Below are 23450 nucleotides of genomic sequence, written 5' to 3' on the forward strand. Positions count from 1 at the left end.
TTGTATTGTATTGATTTGAATGTATAGATGTGTAAAACCCTAACCTGTGCCAGGCTGACATTACATTTGGTACGTTTCCAGGTACCGTAGTACTCTGAAGAGCATGGAGCTGAGTAAGAGTGGAGGAGTAGCTAAGGTGGTGAAGAGTCGTATCGTCTCTGTTGCCTTCCACCCGTGTAGCAGTCGTCTGCTCATGGCTGCTGGGGACAAGTTGGGTGGAGTTGGGCTGTGGAACTTTGTGCGTACTCTCTCAGTATCTCACACAGTCACACAGCTTTGTTTTTGTGAATTTCCAGGACTTTTTGGAGAGTAAAAATGTGTTCTTATTCAAAATCCTAACTTTAACCTTAACCCGAAACCTTGTCAGGACATTCTGGTGACTTATCAGAACATTGTGGTCCTGATCCAGGCTGTATCACATTCGCCTATGATTGGGAGTCCCATAGGGTGGCGCATATTTGGCGCAGCGTCGTCCGGGTTTCGCTGGGGTAGGCCGTCATTGGTTGTTTTTTTATGTTGTATGTTTTACCTGCAAGACACTTTTGCTATTGTTTTGTAAGTAAATAAAGTTATAGCACTTTTCATGGAGTTTATTATTTTTCAGTACAGCGGCTGAGGCAGACAAGTCATGTTATTATCATGTTGTCTTATGAGAGCCATAGAAAACTCCCTAGTGAAGATCTAGTGCCAGTATTTCACCTCTAGATGGCAGTGTTGTAATACATTCACAACAACTACATTGAAGTCATACTAGCACTGGTTAAGGAAAGGGGGATGATACCTAGTCAGTTGTTCAACTGAATGCCTTCAACTGAAATGTGTCTTCAGCATTTAACCCAATCCCTCTGAATCAGAGAGGTGCAGGGCGCTGCCTTAATCGACATTTAAGTCTTCGGCACCCGGGGAACAGTGGGTTAACTGCCTTGCTCAGGGGCAGAACGACAGATTTTTACCTTGTCATCTCGGGGATTCAACGTTCTAACCGTTAAGGTTTCCACAAACATAGGTTTGGTTTACTCCTAGCAGAACTCGGCTAGGCGAAGCAACCATCTATGCTCGCACATTCCCTAAAGAAAAAAAGTGGCAATATTACTGTTTGTCCCTCTTGAGCCACCGTAGCAACAACATAGCCAGGAAAATAGATGGATAGAGGAGACATCTTTATATCTGTACCATCATAGTGTATGTGCCAGCATGGGCTGCACCATTGAGGCTACAACCATAAAAATCCCCACCTAGTTGACTACTTTGACTATTTTTTAAATGCTGGAAGCGCTCAATGGCCCTTCACTGGTATACTTTTATTTACAAAGCCATTTTGGGTTTACTACCATTTTATTTGAGCATTTTTAGAAATGTGGTGGGTACTCTCATCATTCGCAGGACTTTATCCTGCTAACTGTTCCAAATGTCCGAACTGAATTTGGTAAAAGGGCTTTAATGTACTCTGCTCCATCGGCTTGGAACGCCTTACAAAATACTTTTAAACTGGAAGAACTTGTCCTGATTGGTGTTTTTAAACCACTGATGAAGGATTTTGAGGCTGATTCCCTGACCTGTCAATGTTTTTAATTTGCTGTTTTATTATTTTGTTATAATACTGTGAATTCTATGGTTTTTACTAGATTACCATGTAGTAACCAAAAAAGTGTTAAACAAGTCTAAATATATTTTATATTTGAGATTCTTTAAAGTAGCCACCTTGATGACAGCACACTCTTGGCATTCTCTCAACCATCTTCACGAGGTAGTCACCTGGAATGCATTTCAATTAACAGGTGTGCCTTCTTAAAAGTTAATTTGTAGAATTTCTTTCCGTTTGAGCCAATCAGTTGTGTTGTGACAAGGTAGGGGTGGTATACAGAAGATAGCCCTATTTGGTAAAAGACCAAGTCCATATTATGGAAAGAACAGCTCAAATAAGCAAAGAGAAACAACAGTAAAACATTTCTTTAAGACATGAAGGTCAGTCAATCCGTAAAATGTCAAGAACTTTGAACGTTTCTTCAAGTACAGTTGCCAAAATCATCAAGCGCTGTGATGAAACTGGCTCTCATGAGGACCGCCACAGGAAAGGAAGACCTAGAGTTACCTTTGTTGCAGAGGATAAGTTCATTAGAGTTAACTGCACCTCAGATTGCTGCCCAAATAAATGCTTCACAGAGTTCAAGTAATAGACACATCTCAACATCAACTGTTCAGAGGAGACTGCGTGAATCAGGCCTTCATGGTCGGATTGCTGCAAAGAAACCACTACTAAAGGACACCAATAAGAAGAAAAAGAAAAACATGAGCAATGGACATTAGACTGGTGGAAATCTGTCCTTTGGTCTGATGAGTCCAAATTTTAGATTTTTGGTTCCAACCGCTGTGTCTTTGTGAGACGCAGAGTAGGTGAACGGATGATCTCCGCATGTGTGGTTCCCACCGTGAAGCATGGAGGAGGAGGTGTGATGGTGCTTTGCTGGTGACACTGTCTGCGATTTATTTAGAATTCAAGGCACACTTAACCAGCATGGCTACCACAGCATTCTGCAGCGATACGCCATCCCATCTGGTATGCGCTTAGTGGGATTATCATTGGTTTTTCAACAGGACAATGACCCCAAACACACATCCAATGAGGTTTTTGACCAATGAGAGTGATGGAGTGCTGCATCGGATGACCTGGCCTCCACAATCACCTGACCTCAACCCAATTGAGATGGTTTGGGATGAGTTGGACCGTATAGTGAAGGAAAAGCAGCAAACAAGATCTCAGTATATGTGGGAACTCCTTCAAGACATCATGAAGTTGGTTGAGAGAATGCCAAGAGTGTGCAAAGCTGCCAACAAGGCAAAGGGTGGGTACTTTGAAGAATCTAAAATAGATTTTATTTGGTACTACATTATTCCATGTGTTATTTCATAGTTTTGATGTCTTCACTATTATTCTACAATGTAGAAAATAGTAAAAATAAAGAAAAACCCTTGAATGAGTACGTGTGTCAAAACTTTAGAATGGTACTGTATGTGCGAACTGTTTAGACTGGGAAGCATACGATAAGGTTTACAAGGAACCATCAGAAATAACAAATATTGTATAGTATTATATACTGTTAGAAAATAAGTGTTACAATGGTTGAGATGGTATGAGTAAGACTCACGAGGTGAAGGATATGGCACACACATTTAAGAATAAATTATATTTATTGATAAATGAATCATCGAATACACCAGTCTTCATTCTGTGATAAAAAATATTCAGTCTTGATTGGGAGTAACAACAGAAATGCAGAAGACATGCTTACAGAGACCGATCCATATGCATGGCCATGAGACAGTAAGGGAGCTAACAGAAGGACATTGAAGAGGCTGTCTGGGTGTTCCTAACACTGGAGTCATTGGGGACGTTCCAGGTTGTCTTCATTGCAGTCACACTGCTCAGATTGTCAGATCTTACCACCTGGGTCGCTAGTATTCATTAGTGCACACACCGTAGGAAAATGTCTTGCAAAGAAAAAATTAAGTTAAGGTAGTCCCTCCCTGTTTGTTTCTTCAGTTTGGTTTCTAGTGAATACGACCCCTGGAGACATGTTTACACATCTCCGGACCCACACTGATATGATATTGCTATTGATTTATAGCGATCTTTTGAGATGTGCAGCATGACTGCAACAACCTGGAACGCACCCATTGCAATCAACACTGAGCTGCATGTTACTGCTACACCATCTTCTCATCATCATCTCATCCCATGCATTAAGAAGCTAGGTTCACCAGTATAACAGTAGGTAGGCTAATCATGAAAAACATGTCACTTGAATATCCAGTGATCCTATATGGAAAGACAGGAGAACACATCAAAACAAACCGAAAAACATCACTTACTTTTTCTGTCTGTAGCTGCCCACATTGATTTCAACATGTCATTATTTTCAAATGTTTTCATTATTGCTCAAATAAGGTTGTATTGTTTGTCATACACATTGAACTGAAATTCAAAGTTGCGATCTGAGGTATAAAAATCTAAATATTCTGCCTTGACTGGCCTTCCACAACTTCAAACAAAACCAATCACTTTAATCTAATACACCAATCAGGGACCAACCACTTGTCGTTATCTTAATATTGCTGCATAGCAGACCACATTAATTCATAAATCTATATTATTTATTAAACCCACCATACACTATTCTATTGAGGGATTATAACATTAAAACAACATACATATGTCTGATAGGATTGTACTGATGCAAAACCAAATGATGATGTAGAAAGATACTTTTATCTTGAGTCTATGTAGGGTTGCAAAATTTCTGGTTACTTTCCCAATATTCCAGAATTCTTGGTACGAGGATTCCCAATTTTCTGCTTATTCCCTCCCGTTTCCAGTAATCTTCCAACTGGGATTCCTGGAAAGCATGGTAATTTGGGGACATTTTCCAGAATTTGTCAACCCTAAACTGATGCTATTCCCTCTCTCAACTTGTTTATTCTAAGCCAATAGATAGAGTGCCGGCTAAGGACAATATAATAGAAGCTTGTAGTGGTTATCATTGTCCTGTTCTGCAGCTCTTCACTAGTCAGCCCTCTCCCAAACCCTCCTCAGGAACTCTAGCTCTCATGTGAAGTAACGCTGAGGCTACAGAGAGGTATCTTTGGTAGACATGTAAAGACAGTGTGAAAATGAGAGGGTATAATGCTCCCTTAGGTGGATTTGGAGGTAAACCTGACAAAAACTTTCCCTGGCCCAGATTAAACCGATTCCTAGACTACAAGCATTTTGAATGGAGATGCACCATTAAGGATGCCATAACTCAGGTGTAAGCTTAGAGATTCCGGGAAACCGTCCCTGAATCTCTACCTACTTTGCGTATTTCTTTGAATTCTAGTCCTCATCTGAATCACTACGCTAAAAAAGTATCATTTTCAATGATAAAAAATAACATTAGTTCAGTTAAAATAGGTTATACAAGGACAACTCTAAATATAAGGAGACTCTACTTTGTACAAAATAATTCAGCAGGACTTCAATATATTCAACATTTTAAAATAACCCAATGCATTAGCACAACTACAAGTTGAAATGTATTTTTCACCTAGGCATGTTCACCTAGGCATTTTCATTTTCTTATACCTTTAGAAAATAACCAGAATTATTTATTTCAAAGCACGCATTTAATAAACTAAAATGTACCATATCCAACCTTAAAATATTCATAGTTTTTATCGTTATAGTATTGCACATCTAGTCAGTGTTTTCAAGAGGTTGACCACTGTGTTCTACCCCCTACTGTACTTTCCAGGTCACATAATAATAACAAAGAACACCATTGCATCTAGTTTGATTGATCTTTTTTGAAAGTTTCTTTTAAAAACTTATGATTGCTAGTTTTTATACATTGATTAAAATAATTCGTAACAGTAGTCTCTGATGCCATTTGAAATCAGAAAATACAACAATTCCATTCATTTGGTTTATAGTTTTGATGTACTGTATGACTGTCTCTTGATTGTTCCATGCCAATTTGTAATGATGGTTAATTAACAAACTATAAACCAAGTTTAGGACACCCACAGTCATTACACAGATATTCTTCAACTTTCTTACAAGACAGTATAGTACACTGAGTGTATAAAACATTAAGAACACCTACTCTTTCCATGACATAGACTCACCAGGTGAAAGCCTCCCTTATTGATGTCATTTGTTAAATCCACTTCAGTGTAGATGAAGGGGAGGAGACAGGTTATAGAAGGATTTTTAAGCCTTGAGACAATTGAGACATGGATTGGGTATGTGTGCCATTCAGAGGGTGAATGGGCAAGACAAAAGATTTAAGTGCCTTTGAATGGGGTATGGTAGTAGGTGCCAGGCACCCCAGTTTGTGTCAAGAACTGCAACGCTGCTGGGTTTTTCATGCTCAACAGTTCCCTGTGTGTATCAAGAATGGTCCACCACCCAAAGGACATCCAGCTAACTTGACTGTGGGAAGCATTGGAGTCAACGTGGGCCAGCATCCTTGTGGAACGCTTTCAACACCTTGTTGAGTTCATGCCCCGGCGAATTGAGACTGTTCCTAATGTTTGGTATACTCAGTGTATATGGGACCAGTCAAAAGTTTGGGCACACGTACTCATTCAAGGGTTTTTCTTTATTTTTACTATTGTCTACATTGTAGAATAATAGTGAAGACATCAAAACTATGAAATAACACATGTAGTAACCAAAAAAGTGTTAAACAAATCAAAATATATTTTAGATTCTTCAAAGTAGCCACCCTTTGCATTGATGACAGCTTTGCACACTCTTGGCATTCTCTCAACCAGCTTCACCTGGAATGTTTTTCCAACAGTAGTTCCCACATATGCTGAGCACTTGTTGGCTGCTTTTTCTTCATTCTGCAAAGGGTGGCTACTTTGAAGAATGTAAAATATATTTGTATTTGTTTAACACTGCTTTGGTTACTACATGATTCCATATGTGTTATTTCATAGTTGTGATGTCTTCACTATTATTCTACAATGTAGAAAATAGTAAAAATAAAGAAAAACACTGGAATGAGTAGGTGTGTCCAAACTTTTGAATGGTACTGTACATTCAAAAACGTACATTTTTTCATCTTCTATTGAATATCATATCTTTGTTTCTTTTTCAGACTCCAGACTTCAGTACTCCTGCCAGTAGAAATGTTTCTCCTCCAATAGCAGCCCAAATGAAAGTTTCAGCAGCATTAGAATGATTATCATGGATGTTTTACATGTTGACCCCAATTGAGTAAAAGGCATGGTTTTTCATCTCTCTCTCTCATCCTTTCTCAGCTCAAACTCATTGTACAGTACACAACTCAACACTTCACACCTCTGTTTTTATATCAATGTCATCTAATATATTTGTATCTGTCTTATTATTATACAGTTTTTTTCTCTCTTACAATTGATGTTCATATGAAGTAATAGAAAATAAAGGCAACTGTTGTTGTTCTGTTGGTTGAATAATATGTGTTTCCTCCCAGGCCTATAACAGACCTCAGATGTCTCATTTTATAACTCTGTTGCCTTGTCTCTTGGTAAAAAATAAAGTACCTTGAAATGACCTGAATTTCCAAAGTAAAACATGAGCTCAGAAAATGTCCTCCGTTCAGTCTGATGGTTAGAAAAAGGAAGAGGGTCAGCAAAGGGGGTGGTCCTTGGCTTGTAACAGGAAGTGACTTGTGGGAGAAGGTTGAAGGTTAATTCCCGTTCAGATGGAGCAGCCCTCCCTTCCTGTCTACAGCCTTCCTTTACTTTCTCCTATCCTCCCCCATCCTTCGCATATGTCCTCTCAGAGGAGGCCTCTTTTTCATTCACTCCTCTTTCTCTCCCTCCATCGCTCAGTCTTTCTCACTTGTCTATAAGGAAGCCTCCCATCCAGCGGAACTTGCAGGCAACCCACCGCCTGAGAGGGCAGAAATACTCAAAGTGGAACTGCTGGAACTCAGGCGTCTTGCGTATGTCCCGGAGGAAGGCGATGTCCAGGTCAGACTCAGTCAGCATGATGAGGAGGGAGAGCAGGGCGAACAGCAGTCCCATGGTCACAAGGAACATACGCAACACACTCAGGATGAACTTATGTAGCTCCTGTACCTCGTTGTTAGGGAGAGACTTCCTGGTCCGACCCAGCCGAAGCACTCTGCCGTCAGGGCCAAACTCAGCCACCTGTCCCTCAGGAGTCCCGGCTTCCGACTCCTCCTCTTCGATGCTGCAGGGGGCTCCATTGGGGTGGCGCGCCACGGCTAGCTCCAGGCTGTGTTCGGCCGTGGGGGTGGGCAGCACACTGTCCGAGGGGCAGTAGGCCTCGTCAGAGATGACACGTTGGGATGACCCGCCCTCGCCGGCATCTGTTGTGTGGTGACGGTGTCGCGGCATGAAGGAGTCGCCGTGGGAGACGGAACGCACGGGAGTGGAGTGGGCGGAGTCTCGTAGGGACTCCAGGCCTGAGAGAGATAGAGATAGTAGAAGAAACATCAAACTCAGAGCTGTGAAAATGTATCCCATCATAAAGACAATGAGAAACAACTCCTATTACACAACTAGTGAATCCACATAACACATATCAGTGTACCATGGAAGAAAACTACACATTGGGGCAGAGAGATATTGTGTCTCTCAGTTCAGTGTTCAGATCTAGTTATTCATGTCAATCCCTGGGTCAGGAGACCTTTGGGATGAGAGGCAGGATCTACTCTGTAGCCCAGAGTGTTAATGTAAAAATAGAGAGCTCAGCCAGCCTTTAAAATGATCCAGGGGGAGAATCAGAGTCCTCATGGAGGATCATAGGTTTCACTCTCACACACATTCCCTTCAGGTTGTAGATACTACCCTGTCCTGCTAAATAGAATATGTGCCGTTGATCAAGTCGAACACAGAGGAACAAAGGTGTTCTAATACAGTAGGCCCCTCTGACCTAAATATTCATAGGTTTCACCTCCATCACTCGGTCGCGTCATGCCATTGTTATGAACGTTCTCAATCCAGCCTCTATCGGTGGCGCCACAGTGGTGCCCTAAAATCCTGATAAACCCAGTCATTCTGGACGGAGGCTAACGACTGTTTAGTCTAAATTACACTATACTGCCTGGAAATACGGTGCAATTGTTAAAGTAGTCAAATGTTTAGTAGGAAACAACTTTTCCAGCATTATCATGTCAAATTTACTTTAGACATGGCAATGTTGTCATTAGCTAGCTAAGTTCGTCAAAAATAGCTAGCTAAAATCCGGTGTCCACTCAATCATAGCTAGCTAGCTAACGCTATACTACAGTCGTGGCCAAAAGTTTTGAGAATGACACAAGTATTAATTTTCACAGTCTGCTGCCTCAGTTTGTATGATGGCAATTTGCATATACTCCAGAATGTTATGAAGAGTGATCAGATTAATTGCAATTAATTGCAAAGTCCCTCTTTGCCATGCAAATGAACTGAATCCCCAAAAAACATTTCCACTGCATTTCAGCCCTGCCATAAAAGGACCAGCTGACATCATGTCAGTGATTCTTTCATTAACACAGGTGTGAGTGTTGACGAGGACAAGGCTGGAGATCACTCTGTCATGCTGATTGAGTTCCAATAAAAGACTGGAAGCTTCAAAAGGAGGGTGGTGCTTGGAATCAATATTCTTCCTCGGTCAACCATGGTTACCGCAAGGAAACACATGCCGGCATCATTGCCTTGCACAAAAAGGACTTCACAGGCAAGGATATTGCTGCCAGTAAGATATCTAAATCAACCATTTATGGGATCATCAAGAATTTCAAGGAGAGCGGTTCAATTGTTGTGAAGAAGGCTTCAGGGCACCCAAGAATGTCCAGCAAGCGCCAGGACCATCTCCTAAAGTTGATTCAGCTGCGGGATCGGGGCACCACCAGTACAGAGCTTGCTCAGGAATGGCAGCAGGCAGGTGTGAGTGCATCTGCACGCACAGTGAGGCAAAGACTTTTGGAGGATGGCCTGGTATCAAGAAGGGCAGCGAAGAAGCCACTTCTCTCCAGGAAAAACATCAGGGACAGACTGATATTCTGCAAAAGGTACAAAGATTGGACTACTGAGGACTGGGGTAAAGTCATTTTCTCTGATGAATCCCCTTTCCAATTGTTTGGGGTATCCGGAAAAAAGCTTGTCCGGAGAAGACAAGGTGAGCGCTACCATCAGTCCTGTGTCATGCCAACAGTAAAGCATCCTGAGACCATTCATGTGTGGGGTTGCTTCTCAGCCAAGGGAGTGGGCTCATTCACAATTTTGCCTAGAACACAGCCATGAATAAAGAATGGTACCAACACATCCTCCGAGAACAACTTCTCCCAACCATCCAGGAACAGTTTGGTGACAAAAAATGCCTTTTCCAGCATGATGGAGCACCTTGCCATAAGGCAAAAGTGATAACTAAGTGGCTCGGGGAAGTAAACATCAATATTTTGGGTCCATGGCCAGGAAACTCCCCAGACCTTAATCCCATTGAGAACTTGTGGTCAATCCTCAAGAGGTGGGTGGACAAACAAAAACCCACAAATTCTGACAAACTCCAAGCATTGATTATGCAAGAATGGACTGCCATCAGTCAGGATGTGGCCCAGAAGTTAATTGACAGCATGCCAGGGCGGATTGCAGAGGTCTTGAAAAAGAAGTGTCAACACTGCAAATATTGACTCTTTGCATCAACTTCATGTAATTGTCAATAAAAGCCTTTGACACTTATGAAATGCTTGTAATTATACACTGCTCAAAAAATAAAAGGAACACTTAAACAACATAATATAACTCCAAGTCAATCACACTTCTGTGAAATCAAACTGTCCACTTAGGAAGCAACACTGATTGACAATAGATTTCACATGCTGTTGTGCAAATGGAATAGACAACAGGTGGAAATTATAGGTAATTAGCAAGACACCCCCAATAAAGGAGTGGTTCTGCAGGTGGGGACCACAGACCACTTCTCAGTTCCTATGCTTCCTGGCTGATGTTTTGGTCACTTTTGAATGCTGGCGGTGCTTTCACTCTAGTGGTAGCATGAGACGGAGTCTACAACCCACACAAGTGGCTCAGGTAGTGCAGCTCATCCAGGATGGCACATCAATGCGAGCTGTGGCAAGAAGGTTTGCTGTGTCTGTCAGTGTCCAGAGCATGGAGGCGCTACCAGGAGACAGGCCAGTACATCAGGAGATGTGGAGGAGGCCGTAGGAGGGCAACAACCCAGCAGCAGGACTGCTACCTCCGCCTTTGTGCAAGGAGGAGCAGGAGGAGCACTGCCAGGGCCCTGCAAAATGACCTTCAGCAGGCCACGAATGTGCATGTGTCTGCTCAAACGGTCAGAAACGGACTCCATGAGGATGGTATGAGGGCCCGACGTCCACAGGTGGGGGTTGTGCTTACAGCCCAACACCGTGCAGGACGTTTGGCATTTGCCAGAGAACACCAAGATTGGCAAATTCGCCACTGGCGCCCTGTGCTCTTCACAGATGAAAGCAGGTTCATACTGAGCACGTGACAGACGTGACAGAGTCTGGAGATGCCGTGGAGAACGTTCTGCTGCCTGCAACATCCTCCAGCATGACCGGTTTGGCGGTGGCTCAGTCATGGTGTGGGGTGGCATTTCTTTGGGGGGCAGCACAGCCCTCCATGTGCTTGCCAGAGGTAGCCTGACTGCCATTAGGTACCGAGATGAGATCCTCAGACCCCTTGTGAGACCATATGCTGGTGCGGTTGGCCCTGGGTTCCTCCTAATGCAAGACAATGCTAGACCTCACGTGGCTGGAGTGTGTCAGCAGTTCCTGCAAGAGGAAGGCATTGATGCTATGGACTGGCCCGCCAGTTCCCCAGACCTGAATCCAATTGAGCACATCTGGGACATCATGTCTCGCTCCATCCACCAACGCCACGTTGCACCACAGACTGTCCAGGAGTTGGCGGATGCTTTAGTCCAGGTCTGGGAGGAGATCCCTCAGGAGACCATCCGCAACCTCATCAGGAGCATGCCCAGGCATTGTAGGGAGGTCATACAGGCACGTGGAGGCCACACACACTACTGAGCCTCATTTTGACTTGTTTTAAGGACATTACATCAAAGTTGGATCAGCCTGTAGTGTGGTTTTCCACTTTAATTTTGAGTGTGACTCCAAATCCAGACCTCTATGGGTTGATAAATTGGATTTCCATTGATTATTTTTGAGTGATTTTGTTGTCAGCACATTCAACTATGTAAAGAAAGAAGTATTTAATAAGATTATTTATTTCATTCAGATCTAGGATGTGTTGTTTAAGTGTTCCCTTTATTTTTTGGAGCAGTATACTTCAGTATTCCATAGTAACATCTGACAAAAATATCTAAAGAAACTGAGGCAGCAGACTTTGTGAAAATTAATATTTGTGTCATTCTCAAAACCTTTGGCCACGACTGTACATCTAAAGTCAATCTGGCGACATCAAAATGATAAAAAAAAGGTTTTCCTGCTAATTATTTGCCTCATTTTGAATGGCATTGTATTTCCAAGCCACTTTTGATGAAATCTTCATCATTGCTAATTGACGATGCATTGAGCAAATTGCTTATTTGGGCGTCAGTCCAAAAAAACATTCAAAAAAATATTGTGACGAAACATGCAACCCATGAATACCTGGAATACCCCAAACAATCCTCTCCAAATGCTCCACTACACTGCTTCACATAAACAACAGACATGCAATGCAGCCACTGATGTCACTCTACAACACTACTAACATGACCTTAAACCAAATCAATGAAAGCCGTCGGCCATAACATTTACTCGAGACAACATTTTGCACAACACCAGACCCAAACCAAATACTTCCGTCTAGCCGCATGCCATCGTTCCATCTCTAACGAAAACAGGGAATCTGAGAAGGAAGAGGTTCCTCGAAGGCTTCTTGTGTTACCCCAGACTCCAGGGTCATGGCTTGCAAAGCTGTTTCAAAGCAATCTGTAACACTAGATGGAGGAATCTGTGCCATGATGAGGTACTTGCTCTTTAAGATGTGTAAGTGTAACCCTGGATGGTTTAGTAAGGGATTCTGAATCCTGTGCCATGATGATGAGGTCCTTTACCTTCGGAGGAGCTACCTGGCCTGTTGGAGCCATAACCAGGAGGTGTTACGCTCAGCCTGGACGAAGCCCTGGAGGCCTCTGCGGACCCAAACCCGGAGGCTGAGTGTACCCCAGGGAGGGCAGGGAAGATGGGTATGGCCCCCAGAACCTTGCCCATGAGTCTGGGCCCCAGCTGGAGGACGCGGACCTTCATATCACGGTAGCAGTGGTTGATCATGCACAGATGCACATTCACCTTGGTCTCGATCCGGATCAGGCATTTCACCATGATGGCTGTTGAAGGAGTGAATAAGCGCACTGTACCGGCGTCCAAGTTACTACTGTCCTACAACTGCCCTACTAACGTCCTATCACCGTCCTACAACTGCCCTACCACCGTCCTACCACCCTACTCTTCCCCTGTGTCTGTCCGCTCTACTTTTGTCCCTTGTCCCCTGTCTGCTGTTGTCCCCTATCCCTTTGTCCTTGTGACTGGCGATGGCTGGCTACACTACACCACTCTGTCTCTATGACAGCCAGGCAGGCTGGGAGAGTGACTGGCAGCATCGTGAGAGCAGGAATGTGGCCCAATTGCAGTGTGGTTATCCTACCCCCCCACCCCCTAAAACTGCTACCCTTCTAACCATATGCTCCATAGTGACATACATGGAGAGGCCCTGACAGGAGGGCTATTTTTAGGCTGGGTATTATTACCACTGTAGATACCAATGAAGAACAGGAAAGGTTTGGACAGGGTTGGAGGGGTTCAATATCAGGACCTGTCATTGTACAATACAATACAATGCAACCGACATCATGTAGGTAAGTTGCTACTTCACATTCCCGTTTATACTGTAAAAGTGGCTGTGAATGTTCTTTACAAACCAGCAAAGTGACTTTCTCCTGCCACAATAATACCTTACAGTCACAGCAACTCTTGAGAGAATTGCAAGAATGACAAAGGAGAATAGATAATTGGTGCAGCCTTTGGTGTGTGTGTGTGTGTGTGTGTGTGTGTGTGTGTGTGTGTGTGTGTGTGTGTGTGTGTGTGTGTGTGTGTGTGTGTGTGGATAAGCCTGAATGACACACACAACTGTTGCTCCGCTCTCATAGCAATGGTACTACTCAGGTTACTGCTCAAGACAAGCTTTGTGCGTCAGTTTGTGTGTGTGTGTGTGTGTGTGTGGTGTGTGTGTGTGTGTGTGTTAAAAGCCCCCAGAATAGAGGCACTGTAAGGCTATAATCCATTCAGACACTAAAGCAGTGAAGTACCATAGCAGCATAGACCTCAGACACGTTTAAATCTTATGGCAGCTGCTTTGTAAGGCACTTCTAAAGAAAAAGTAGGGTTTAAAGTAGCTCTGCTAGCGGTGCAGATGCAATCTGGGAACAGTTTACTAATGGGCTAAAATGCACTTTCAATGGAGATTATTCATTGAGCATATTTTTCAGTCCAGGAATAGGCTTTATCTGGGTCTGGCAAACCAGCCATCTGTGTGCTATAACTTTTTGTTACACACATAAGTAGACTTAATCCAGCCCTATCTATGTCTACTGTAAATGATTGTAACTGATGTGTGTGGAGAGGGGCCAGTGTGTGTTTTACCCTCCATGATGGAGATGTGTACAGCTCTCCGTCTTTGTCGGGGGACACTGGTCAGCCTTGGGCCGTGGGTGATGGAAGGACAGCTCCTACTGGGTACCAGACCAGCCCTGTGGAAACATGTTACATGTTGGGGTTAAAGGCATACGCTCTTAGAAAAAAGGGTTACAAAAGGGTTCTTCTGCTGTCCCCATAGGAGAACCCTTATTGATTCCAGGTAGAACCATTTTTGGTTAAATTTAGAACCCTCTGTGTAAAGGGTTCTACATGAAACCGAAAAGGGTTCTATCTGGAAACAAATAGTTATTCAAAGAGTTCTCCTATGGGGACAGCTGAAGAACCCTTTTAGGTTCTAGATAGGATGATATATAGTGGAAGTAATTCAGCTGACAGTTTTATCCAAAGGGACTCACAGTCCAGTAACATATAGTGTATATTCAGTATGTGGGCCATGTGGGAATCACACCATCTAGAGTTGTAGGCAACATTCTCAAACTAACAATTCTGATATTGTTTTCAATAATTGGTCTTTTGACCATTCAGATCAGATCTGAAAAAAATCTGATGTGATTGGTCAAAAGACCAATGAGTGGAAGAAATATCAGTATTGGGCTACCTGTCTAAACACAGCCATGGTGTAACTCAGACATCAAACTAACTGTCATGGTGTAACTCAGACATCAAACTAACTGCCATGGTGTAACTCAGACATCAAACTAACTGTCATGGTGTAACTCAGACATCAAACTAACTGTCATGGTGTAACTCAGACATCAAACTAACTGCCATGGTGTAACTCAGACATCAAACTAACTGTCATGGTGTAACTCAGACATCAAACTAACTGTCATGGTGTAACTCAGACATCAAACTAACTGTCAAGGTGTAACTCAGACATCAAACTAACTGTCATGGTGTAACTCAGACATCAAACTAACTGTCATGGTGTAACTCAGACATCAAACTAACTGTCATGGTGTAACTCAGACATCAAACTAACTGTCATGGTGTAACTCAGACATCAAACTAACTGTCACGGTGTAACTCAGACATCAAACTAACTGCCATGGTGTAACTCAGACATCAAACTAACTGTCACGGTGTAACTCAGACATCAAACTAACTGTCATGGTGTAACTCAGACATCAAACTAACTGCCATTGTGTAACTCAGACATCAAACTAACTGCCATGGTGTAACTCAGACATCAAACTAACTGCCATGGTGTAACTCAGACATCAAACTAACTGTCATGGTGTAACTCAGACATCAAACTAACTGTCATGGTGTAACTCAGACATCAAACTAACTGCCATGGTGTAACTCAGACATCAAACTAACTGTCATGGTGTAAGTCAGACATCAAACTAACTGTCATGGTGTAACTCAGACATCAAACTAACTGTCATGGTGTAACTCAGACATCAAACTAACTGTCATGGTGTAACTCAGACATCAAACTAACTGTCATGGTGTAACTCAGACATCAAACTAACTGTCATGGTGTAACTCAGACATCAAACTAACTGTCATGGTGTAACTCAGACATCAAACTAACTATCATGGTGTAACTCAGACATCAAACTAACTGTCATGGTGTAACTCAGACATCAAACTAACTGCCATGGTGTAACTCAGACATCAAACTAACTGTCATGGTGTAACTCAGACATCAAACTAACTGTCATGGTGTAACTCAGACATCAAACTAACTGCCATTGTGTAACTCAGACTTCAAAAGCACCAAGGCTCACCTGTGAATCTCTGGAGGTTCCCGTTTTATTTTGGCACTTTGCTCCATCACTTCCTTAGCAACCCTGCCACTGAGAGCCAACACAGAAACAAAACATAACACTCAACCATGCATTATCACCAAAAACTGAACTGAAGGATCTTCAAAACGTTACTTATAGCCAGTACATGTATTTACCTGTATCTGAATCTACTTCCTTTGAAGAACAGATTACTGCTGGACACCGTTCTGACCTGGCTGGACTTGTCCAACCTGTGAGTGAACAGAGACAAAGAGATTTAGCAATGTAATAACATTGTAATAATAGCACATAAACTACCGGTCAAAAGTTTTAGAACACCTACTCATTCAAGGGTTTTCTCTATTTTTACTATTTTATACATTATAGTGATGACATCAAAACTATGAAATAACACATGTAGTAACCAAAAAAGTGTTAAACAAATGTAAATATATTTTATATTTGAGATTCTTCAAAGTAGCCAACCTTTGCCTTGATGGCAGCTTTGCACACTCTTGGCATTCTCTCAAACAGCTTCACCTGGAATGCTTTTCTAACAGTCTTGAAGGAGTTCCCACATATGCTGAGCACTTGTTGGCTGCTTTTCCTTCACTCTGCGGTCCGACTTATCCCAAACTATCTCAATTTGTTTGAGGTTGGGGGATTGTGGAGGCCAGGTCATCTGATGCAGCACTCCATCACTCTCCTTCTTGGTAAAATAGCTCTTACACAGCCTGGAGGTGTGTTGGGTCATTGTCCTGTTGAAAAACAAATGATAGTCCCACTAAGCACAAACCAGATGGGATGGCGTTTTGCTGAAGAATGCTGTGGTAGCCATGCTGGTTAAGTGTGCCTTGAATTCTAAATAAATCACAGACAGTGTCACCAGCAAAGCACCCCCACACCATAACACCTCCTCCTCCATGCTTTATGGTGGCAAATACACATGCGGAGATCATCCGTTCACCCACATCACGTCTCACAAAGACACGGCAGTTGGAGCCAAAAATATCCAATTTGGACTCCAAAGGACTCCAAAGGAATTTGGACTTTCCACCGATCTAATGTCCATTGCTCGTGTTTCTTGGCCCAAGCAAGTCTCTTCTTATTATTGGTTTCTTTGCAGCAATTTGACCATGAAGGCCTGATACACACAGTCTCCTCTGAACAGTTGATGTTGAGATGTGTCTGTTACTTGAACTATGTGCAGCATTTATTTGGGCTGCAATTTCTGAAGCTGGTAACTCTAATGAACTTATCCTCTGCAGCAGAGGTAACTCTGGGTCTTCCATTCCTGTGTTGGTCCTCATGAGAGCCAGTTTCATCATAGTGCTTGATGGTTTTTGCGACTGCACTTGAAGAAACCTTCAAAGTTCTTGAAATGTTCCGTATTGACTGACATTCATGTCTTAAAGTAATGATGGGCTGTCGTTTCTCTTTGCTTATTTGAGCTGTCCTTGCCATAATATGGACTTGGCCTTTTACCAAATAGGGCTATCTTCTGTATACCACCCCTACCTTGTCACAACACAAGTGATTGGCTCAAACACATTAAGAAGGAAAGATATTCTACAAATGAACTTTTAAGAAGGCACACCTGTTAATTGAAATGCATTCCAGGTTACTACCTCATGAAGCTGGTTGAGAGAATGCCAAGAGTGTGCAAAGCTGTCATTTTGAAGAATCTCAAATATAAAATATATTTTCATTAGTTGAAAACTTTTTTGGTTACTACATGATGTGTTTCATAGTTTTGATGTCTTCACTATTATTCTACAATGTAGAAAATAGTAAAAAATAAATAAAAACCCTTGAATGATTAGGTGTTCTAACACTTTTGACCAGTAGTGTACATTGTATCATATATTGATTGATTGATTGATTGATTAAATTACTGATAGTCAGTGTAACTCACTTGTAGAAAGCCTGATTCTCAACTCCACACTTCCACAGATGTTTACAGGCCTCAGGTGTAGGTGCAAAATATGTCAAGATGATCTTCTTGTCCTGCAGTGAGTATACACATGTAGGTATGAGTATGCACATCTTGTATTTCACATCTTCTGACTTGGCTACCAAAACCATAGAAATAGAATGAATAGAACGGGTTTGGAAGCTCTTACCCTGGCATTTGACTGGTAAACTCATGGGTACACTTGCAATGGTTGCCTGGTATTGTGATGCAATAATTTACATGGTATTTTGGAATGTTCTATAAACTGAGGCTGGATTGCCATGGTAATGCAGAATGTTCATTCAAATTATGCTAACTGATGTGGCTCATGCAATGGAATACATTTTTTGTAATGCCAGTTGAGTTGACTCAAATCACAGCACAGATTGAAGGGTGCACTTCCTGCTTTTACTTTCTGGCATGGGTACACACGAAATGGCTGCCAGTCCACCAATTAAGCAATCATTGACTTGAATGGAGACACCACTTCTATTCATTCTATTTCTATGAACAAGACTACAATGAGTACACATTTATCTATCAACAAGGGACCCACATCTTATGTCCAGTTAAGTCATTAGCTTCTCTATTACGGCTAAATTACACCTTCTCTCCAAAGGCCATTTCCAATGCATAAAACAGGTTTATCTACATGAATTTCACTGTGTAATTCCAGAGCAGAAAGGAACCCATTTTAATAATGCATGTCATGGAACCCACCTCTTTCTGATTTGCATATATATGGAATGTCTTTGCCTCAAACTTCAGCTTTGTCACCTCGTCCCTACCCACCAAGACAAGACAAGACCAGTCAAAACCGAACAGAACATTGAGAAGCGTTGAAATATTCATTGTGACCAACTGGCAGATTAGAACAGCTCTGTTTTATAGTTAGGAGGATGGACAAATAGGTTTAGGTCTGAGACTGTGGGATTCTGGACTGCCAGGTTAAATAGAACAATTGCTAACAATAGGCAAGCCAAATGTCGCACGTTTTATGCAACAACTACACACTTACATCTCTTACATTTTATGCAACTATTTCTGGCTGTAAAACAATGAAGGCTTGACAAAAGTTATGACTATGCTAACCATATTATTACTCACCACTTGAGGAAATGGACTCTCCTGTTCCCCTGCAGGACAGTGAAGCCAAACGGAGTGAAGGCCAGGAAGGCAGGGTTCCCTGATACATCCTGACACAGACACAACACAAGTATTGAATACACGGTGTATGTTGTTGTACAGATGTCGGATCTTAACTTGATCACTCTTTTGTAGCAGAGAATTTTCCTGCTACATCAAGAAATTCAAATGAGCCTTGTGAGTCCCTGAAAAATAGCAGTTGAGTCAATGGGATCAGGGCATGCTATCAAAATTATTTTCTCACTCACTCAAACGCTAGGTCTAGGTCCTATAACTGCAACATTCAAATGTACCAAAATGTATTTGAAATGCAACCATACACATCAACAACCACCATTTTATATAGCTTAATAACAAGAGATAGATATTGGTCTCCACTAGGCTACGACATACAGTACAAGGGTCAACTATATCCTAAGCTTATGAATGAACTGTCAAAATTTAGTTCAATCGCAGGCTGTGTCCATTTATTATAATCCACACGACACGCTGTAGCCGGCACGTAGCCTACATAAGGTACAGTGAGGGAAAAAAGTATTTGATCCCCTGTTGATTTTGTACGTTTGCCCACTGACAAAGAAATTATCAGTCTATAATTTTAATGGTAGGTTTATTTGAACAGTGTGAGACAGAATAACAACAAAAAATCCAGAAAAAAACGCATGTCAAAAATGTTATAAAATGATTTGCATTTTAATGAGGAAAATAAGTATTTGACCCCTCTGCAAAACATGACTTAGTACTTGGTGGCAAAACCCTTGTTGGCAATCACAGAGGTCAGACGTTCCTTGTAGTTGGCCACCAGGTTTGCACACATCTCAGGAGGGATTTTGCCCCACTCCTCTTTGCAGATCTTCTCCAAGTCATTAAGGTTTTGAGGCTGACGTTTGGCAACTCGAACCTTCAGCTCCCTCCACAGATTTTCTATGGGATTAAGGTCTGGAGACTGGCTAGGCCACTCCAGGACCTTAATGTGCTTCTTCTTGAGCCACTCCTTTGTTGCCTTGGCCGTGTGTTTTGGGTCATCGTCATGCTGGAATACCCATCCACGACCCATTTTCAATGCCCTGGCTGAGGGAAGGAGGTTCTCACCCAAGATTTGACGGTACATGGCTCCGTCCATCGTCCCTTTGATGCGGTGAAGTTGTCCTGTCCCCTTAGCAGAAAAACACCCCCAAAGCATAATGTTTCCACCTCCACGTTTGACGGTGGGGAGGGTGTTCTTGGGGTCATAGGCAGCATTCCTCCTCCTCCAAACATGGCGAGTTGAGTTGATGCCAAAGAGCTCCATTTTGGTCTCATCTGACCATAACACTTTCACCCAGTTGTCCTCTGAATCATTCAGATGTTCATTGCCAAACTTCAGACGAGCATGTATATGTGCTTTCTTGAGCAGGGGGACCTTGCGGGCGCTGCAGGATTTCAGTCCTTCACGGCGTAGTGTGTTACCAATTGTTTTCTTGGTGACTATGGTCCCAGCTGCCTTGAGATCATTGACAAGATCCTCCCGTGTAGTTCTGGGCTGATTCCTCACCGTTCTCATGGTCATTGCAACTCCACAAGGTGAGATCTTGCATGGAGCCCCAAGCTGAGGGAGATTGAAGTTATTTTGTGTTTCTTCCATTTGTGAATAATCGCACCAACTGTTGTCACCTTCTCACCAAGCTGCTTGGCGATGGTCTTGTAGCCCATTCCAGCCTTGTGTAGGTCTACAATCTTGTCCCTGACATCCTTGGAGAGCTCTTTGGTCTTGGCCATGGTGGAGAGTTTGGAATCTGATTGATTGATTGCTTCTGTGGACAGGTGTCTTTTATACAGGTAACAAGCTGAGATTAGGAGCACTTCCTTTAAGAGTGTGCTCCTAATCTCAGCTCGTTACCTATATAAAAGACACCTGGGAGCCAGAAATCTTTCTGATTGAGAGGGGGTCAAATACTTATTTCCCTCATTAAAAAGCAAATCAATTGTTAAAATTTTTGACATGCGTTTTTCTGTATTTTTTTGTTTGTTTTCTGTCTCTCACTGTTCAAATAAACCTACCATTAAAATTATAGACTGATCATTTCTTTGTCAGTGGGCAAACGTACAAAATCAGCAGGTGATCAAATACTTTTTCCCCGCACTGTACACTGTAGGTAAGGTACTGTATTGTATACAAACACCGCTTCCAGCTGTCCCCTGGCGGCGATTTTAAATATTTCTTCATTATTCAAATCCTCCTGCTGCATGATTATTTTCCTCCTGCGACGAAAGGTGTCAAATTAAGATCCGACATCTGTATGTAATGTACAACTGGCCTCACAAACAGAATAGCAAAGAAATCATATTGTATTAAATGAGGTTCAGGCTGTACTGGAATCAATAGAGAGCTAAAAGGACTCTGCCAGTGCAGAGCTATAATGGACCCTTCTCTTATCATAGTGTTTGTACCTTGCAGGGGTGAGGGTCCACACCATACGTCTCCAGCTCCTGGGCCTTCTGCAGGAAGTTCAGCTCTGACTCTTCTGGAGTCTGTCCTCTGGGAGATGAGGACACAACATCAGTCTACTGGGACTTGACAGATTACTGTGGGGTGGGCTGTGTGATGATGGATGAAAAAGGTTCCAGCGGTGAGCTAATGATTTGTAAAGTGAATTTTGTTTCATTCATTTCAGTGAGTGAAAGATGAGAGAGACCAACACTAGAGGGCAGCAGAGGTAAGATCCTGTAGGTGGTCTACAGTAGTAGAGTCTGTATATATGGATACTGCATATACTGTGAAGGGGGGAGGGGAGAGAGAGAGAGCCTCTTGAGGGTGATGTGATGTTCAGCTGACTGGCAGAGTTGTCCCAGGTTGCCACAAACTAATGACACAGCAGTACAGTACTGAGAAATACACACACACCCGCACACACACCCGCACATGCGCACGCACGCACACACACACACACACACTCTTAAGGTCACTGCGGTCCCTTCACCCACTATCCATAAGCAGGAAGAGTTGGACAAATAGCAGCTAGGAAAATATTTTATATTCAGCATATGATGTGGATATGAAATTGCATATCTACGGCTTAGCTAGGGTCATGCATAATGTATCTCATCACAATATCTATTTTCATCATGGATGTAACATTCTATCTAGGAGAGATAGGATGATCTTGTATCAAATTAGGCTCACAATCATCATGCTGATGATGACACTATATTCAATTACAAGCGCTATGTCAAATATCATAATCATCTGGTAGAGAGAGAGAGAGAGAGAGAGAGAGAGAGAGAGAGAGAGAGCAGAAAGAGCAGAAAGAGAGGGAGGGATGAGGCTAGTGGGATGGATGATGTCCATGTTCAGAATCAGGTGTGCATGGAGACTACAGACAGAGACTGAGTGAACTATGTGTCAAATAAAATCACAATGAGGAGTCTGACAGGTGTCACCTTACATTAGTTCTGTCTTGTGGATGTCCGAGATGCGTCTCTCCAGCTTCTCTGAGTGTTTAGGGAAGAACTGGAACTTAGAGCTGTAGCCCTCAGGATGCTTTCCAGGATCATAGTCACCAACTTCAGCTGGGGGAGGATGGAGAACACAGGAGACAACAGAAACAACTTTACCTGTGATGTCTGCAACACACAAATACATTACTGGGAAGACCTATGTAACCAATATGACATAAAGCATAGTGATCTGGCTGTTATAAACCACATGTATTGTAGTCATGGTATATGCCATCAGAGCTTCTCTTCTATATCTCTGCTATAGGTTAACCAGGCTGTTCTACTGCTGTTCTTTCATGCAGCCCTGAGATTCTGTAAGAGCCAGGCCCAGACAATCAGACAATGGTGGGCTTGTCTCTGTGTGGCAGGGGAGCAGGAGAGCCAAGCATTAAATCAGCTGCCTGAATGCCAATGAGGATGCTGCCACAGTGCTGGAAGCTACAGCCTGATCTCTAGACCTATACCTCCACCACTACCTCAACTCACACACTCACATCACAATGAAAACAATAGGTGACAGTGGTATTTTTCCATTAAGTCTTATAACAAACACCTTTATAAAACCCTCTTAGGCCTCACTCCCCCTATCTGAGATATCTACTGCAGCCCTCATCCTCCACATACAACACCCGTTCTGTCAGTCACATTCTGTTAAAGGTCCCCAAAGCTCACACATCCCTGGGTCGCTCCCCTTTTCAGTTCGCTGCTGCTAGCGACTGGAACAAGCTGCAACAAACACTCAAACTGGACATTTTTATCTCAATTTCTTCATTCAAAGACTCAATCATGGACACTCTTACTGACAGTTGTGGCTGCTTTGTGTGATGTATTTTGCTTTGTGTGATGTCTCTACCTTCTTGCCCTTTGTGCCGTTGACCGTGCCCAATGATGTTTGTACCATGTTTTGTGCTGCTACCATGTTGTGTTTCTACCATGTTGTTGTTATGTTGTGTT

The 23450-nt window shown here is 42.6% G+C and overlaps 1 protein-coding gene across 2 annotated transcripts in view; it reads right to left on the reverse strand.

The window, feature by feature from the left end:
* Window positions 1-6832: 6832 nt before the first annotated feature.
* The window catches only part of LOC115166990 (FERM domain-containing protein 5), a 147090-nt gene continuing 130472 nt past the window's right edge, over window positions 6833-23450 (reverse strand). The window contains exons 6-14 of one of the 2 annotated variants that reach the window (XM_029720980.1): window positions 22445-22568; window positions 21450-21537; window positions 18981-19069; window positions 18594-18657; window positions 17835-17926; window positions 16096-16170; window positions 15920-15988; window positions 14169-14275; window positions 6833-7958 (exon numbers count right to left, since the gene is read on the reverse strand). In XM_029720980.1, coding sequence (XP_029576840.1) covers window positions 7366-7958; window positions 14169-14275; window positions 15920-15988; window positions 16096-16170; window positions 17835-17926; window positions 18594-18657; window positions 18981-19069; window positions 21450-21537; window positions 22445-22568 — 1301 coding nt within the window. In that variant the 3' untranslated portion in view covers window positions 6833-7365. Of the gene's footprint in view, window positions 7959-14168; window positions 14276-15919; window positions 15989-16095; window positions 16171-17834; window positions 17927-18593; window positions 18658-18980; window positions 19070-21181; window positions 21335-21449; window positions 21538-22444; window positions 22569-23450 lie in introns of those variants that run through there. The other variant, XM_029720981.1, reaches the window with a different exon arrangement.

Source organism: Salmo trutta, chromosome 29 (genome assembly GCF_901001165.1).
Source record: "Salmo trutta chromosome 29, fSalTru1.1, whole genome shotgun sequence".
Lineage (NCBI taxonomy): Eukaryota > Metazoa > Chordata > Actinopteri > Salmoniformes > Salmonidae > Salmo > Salmo trutta.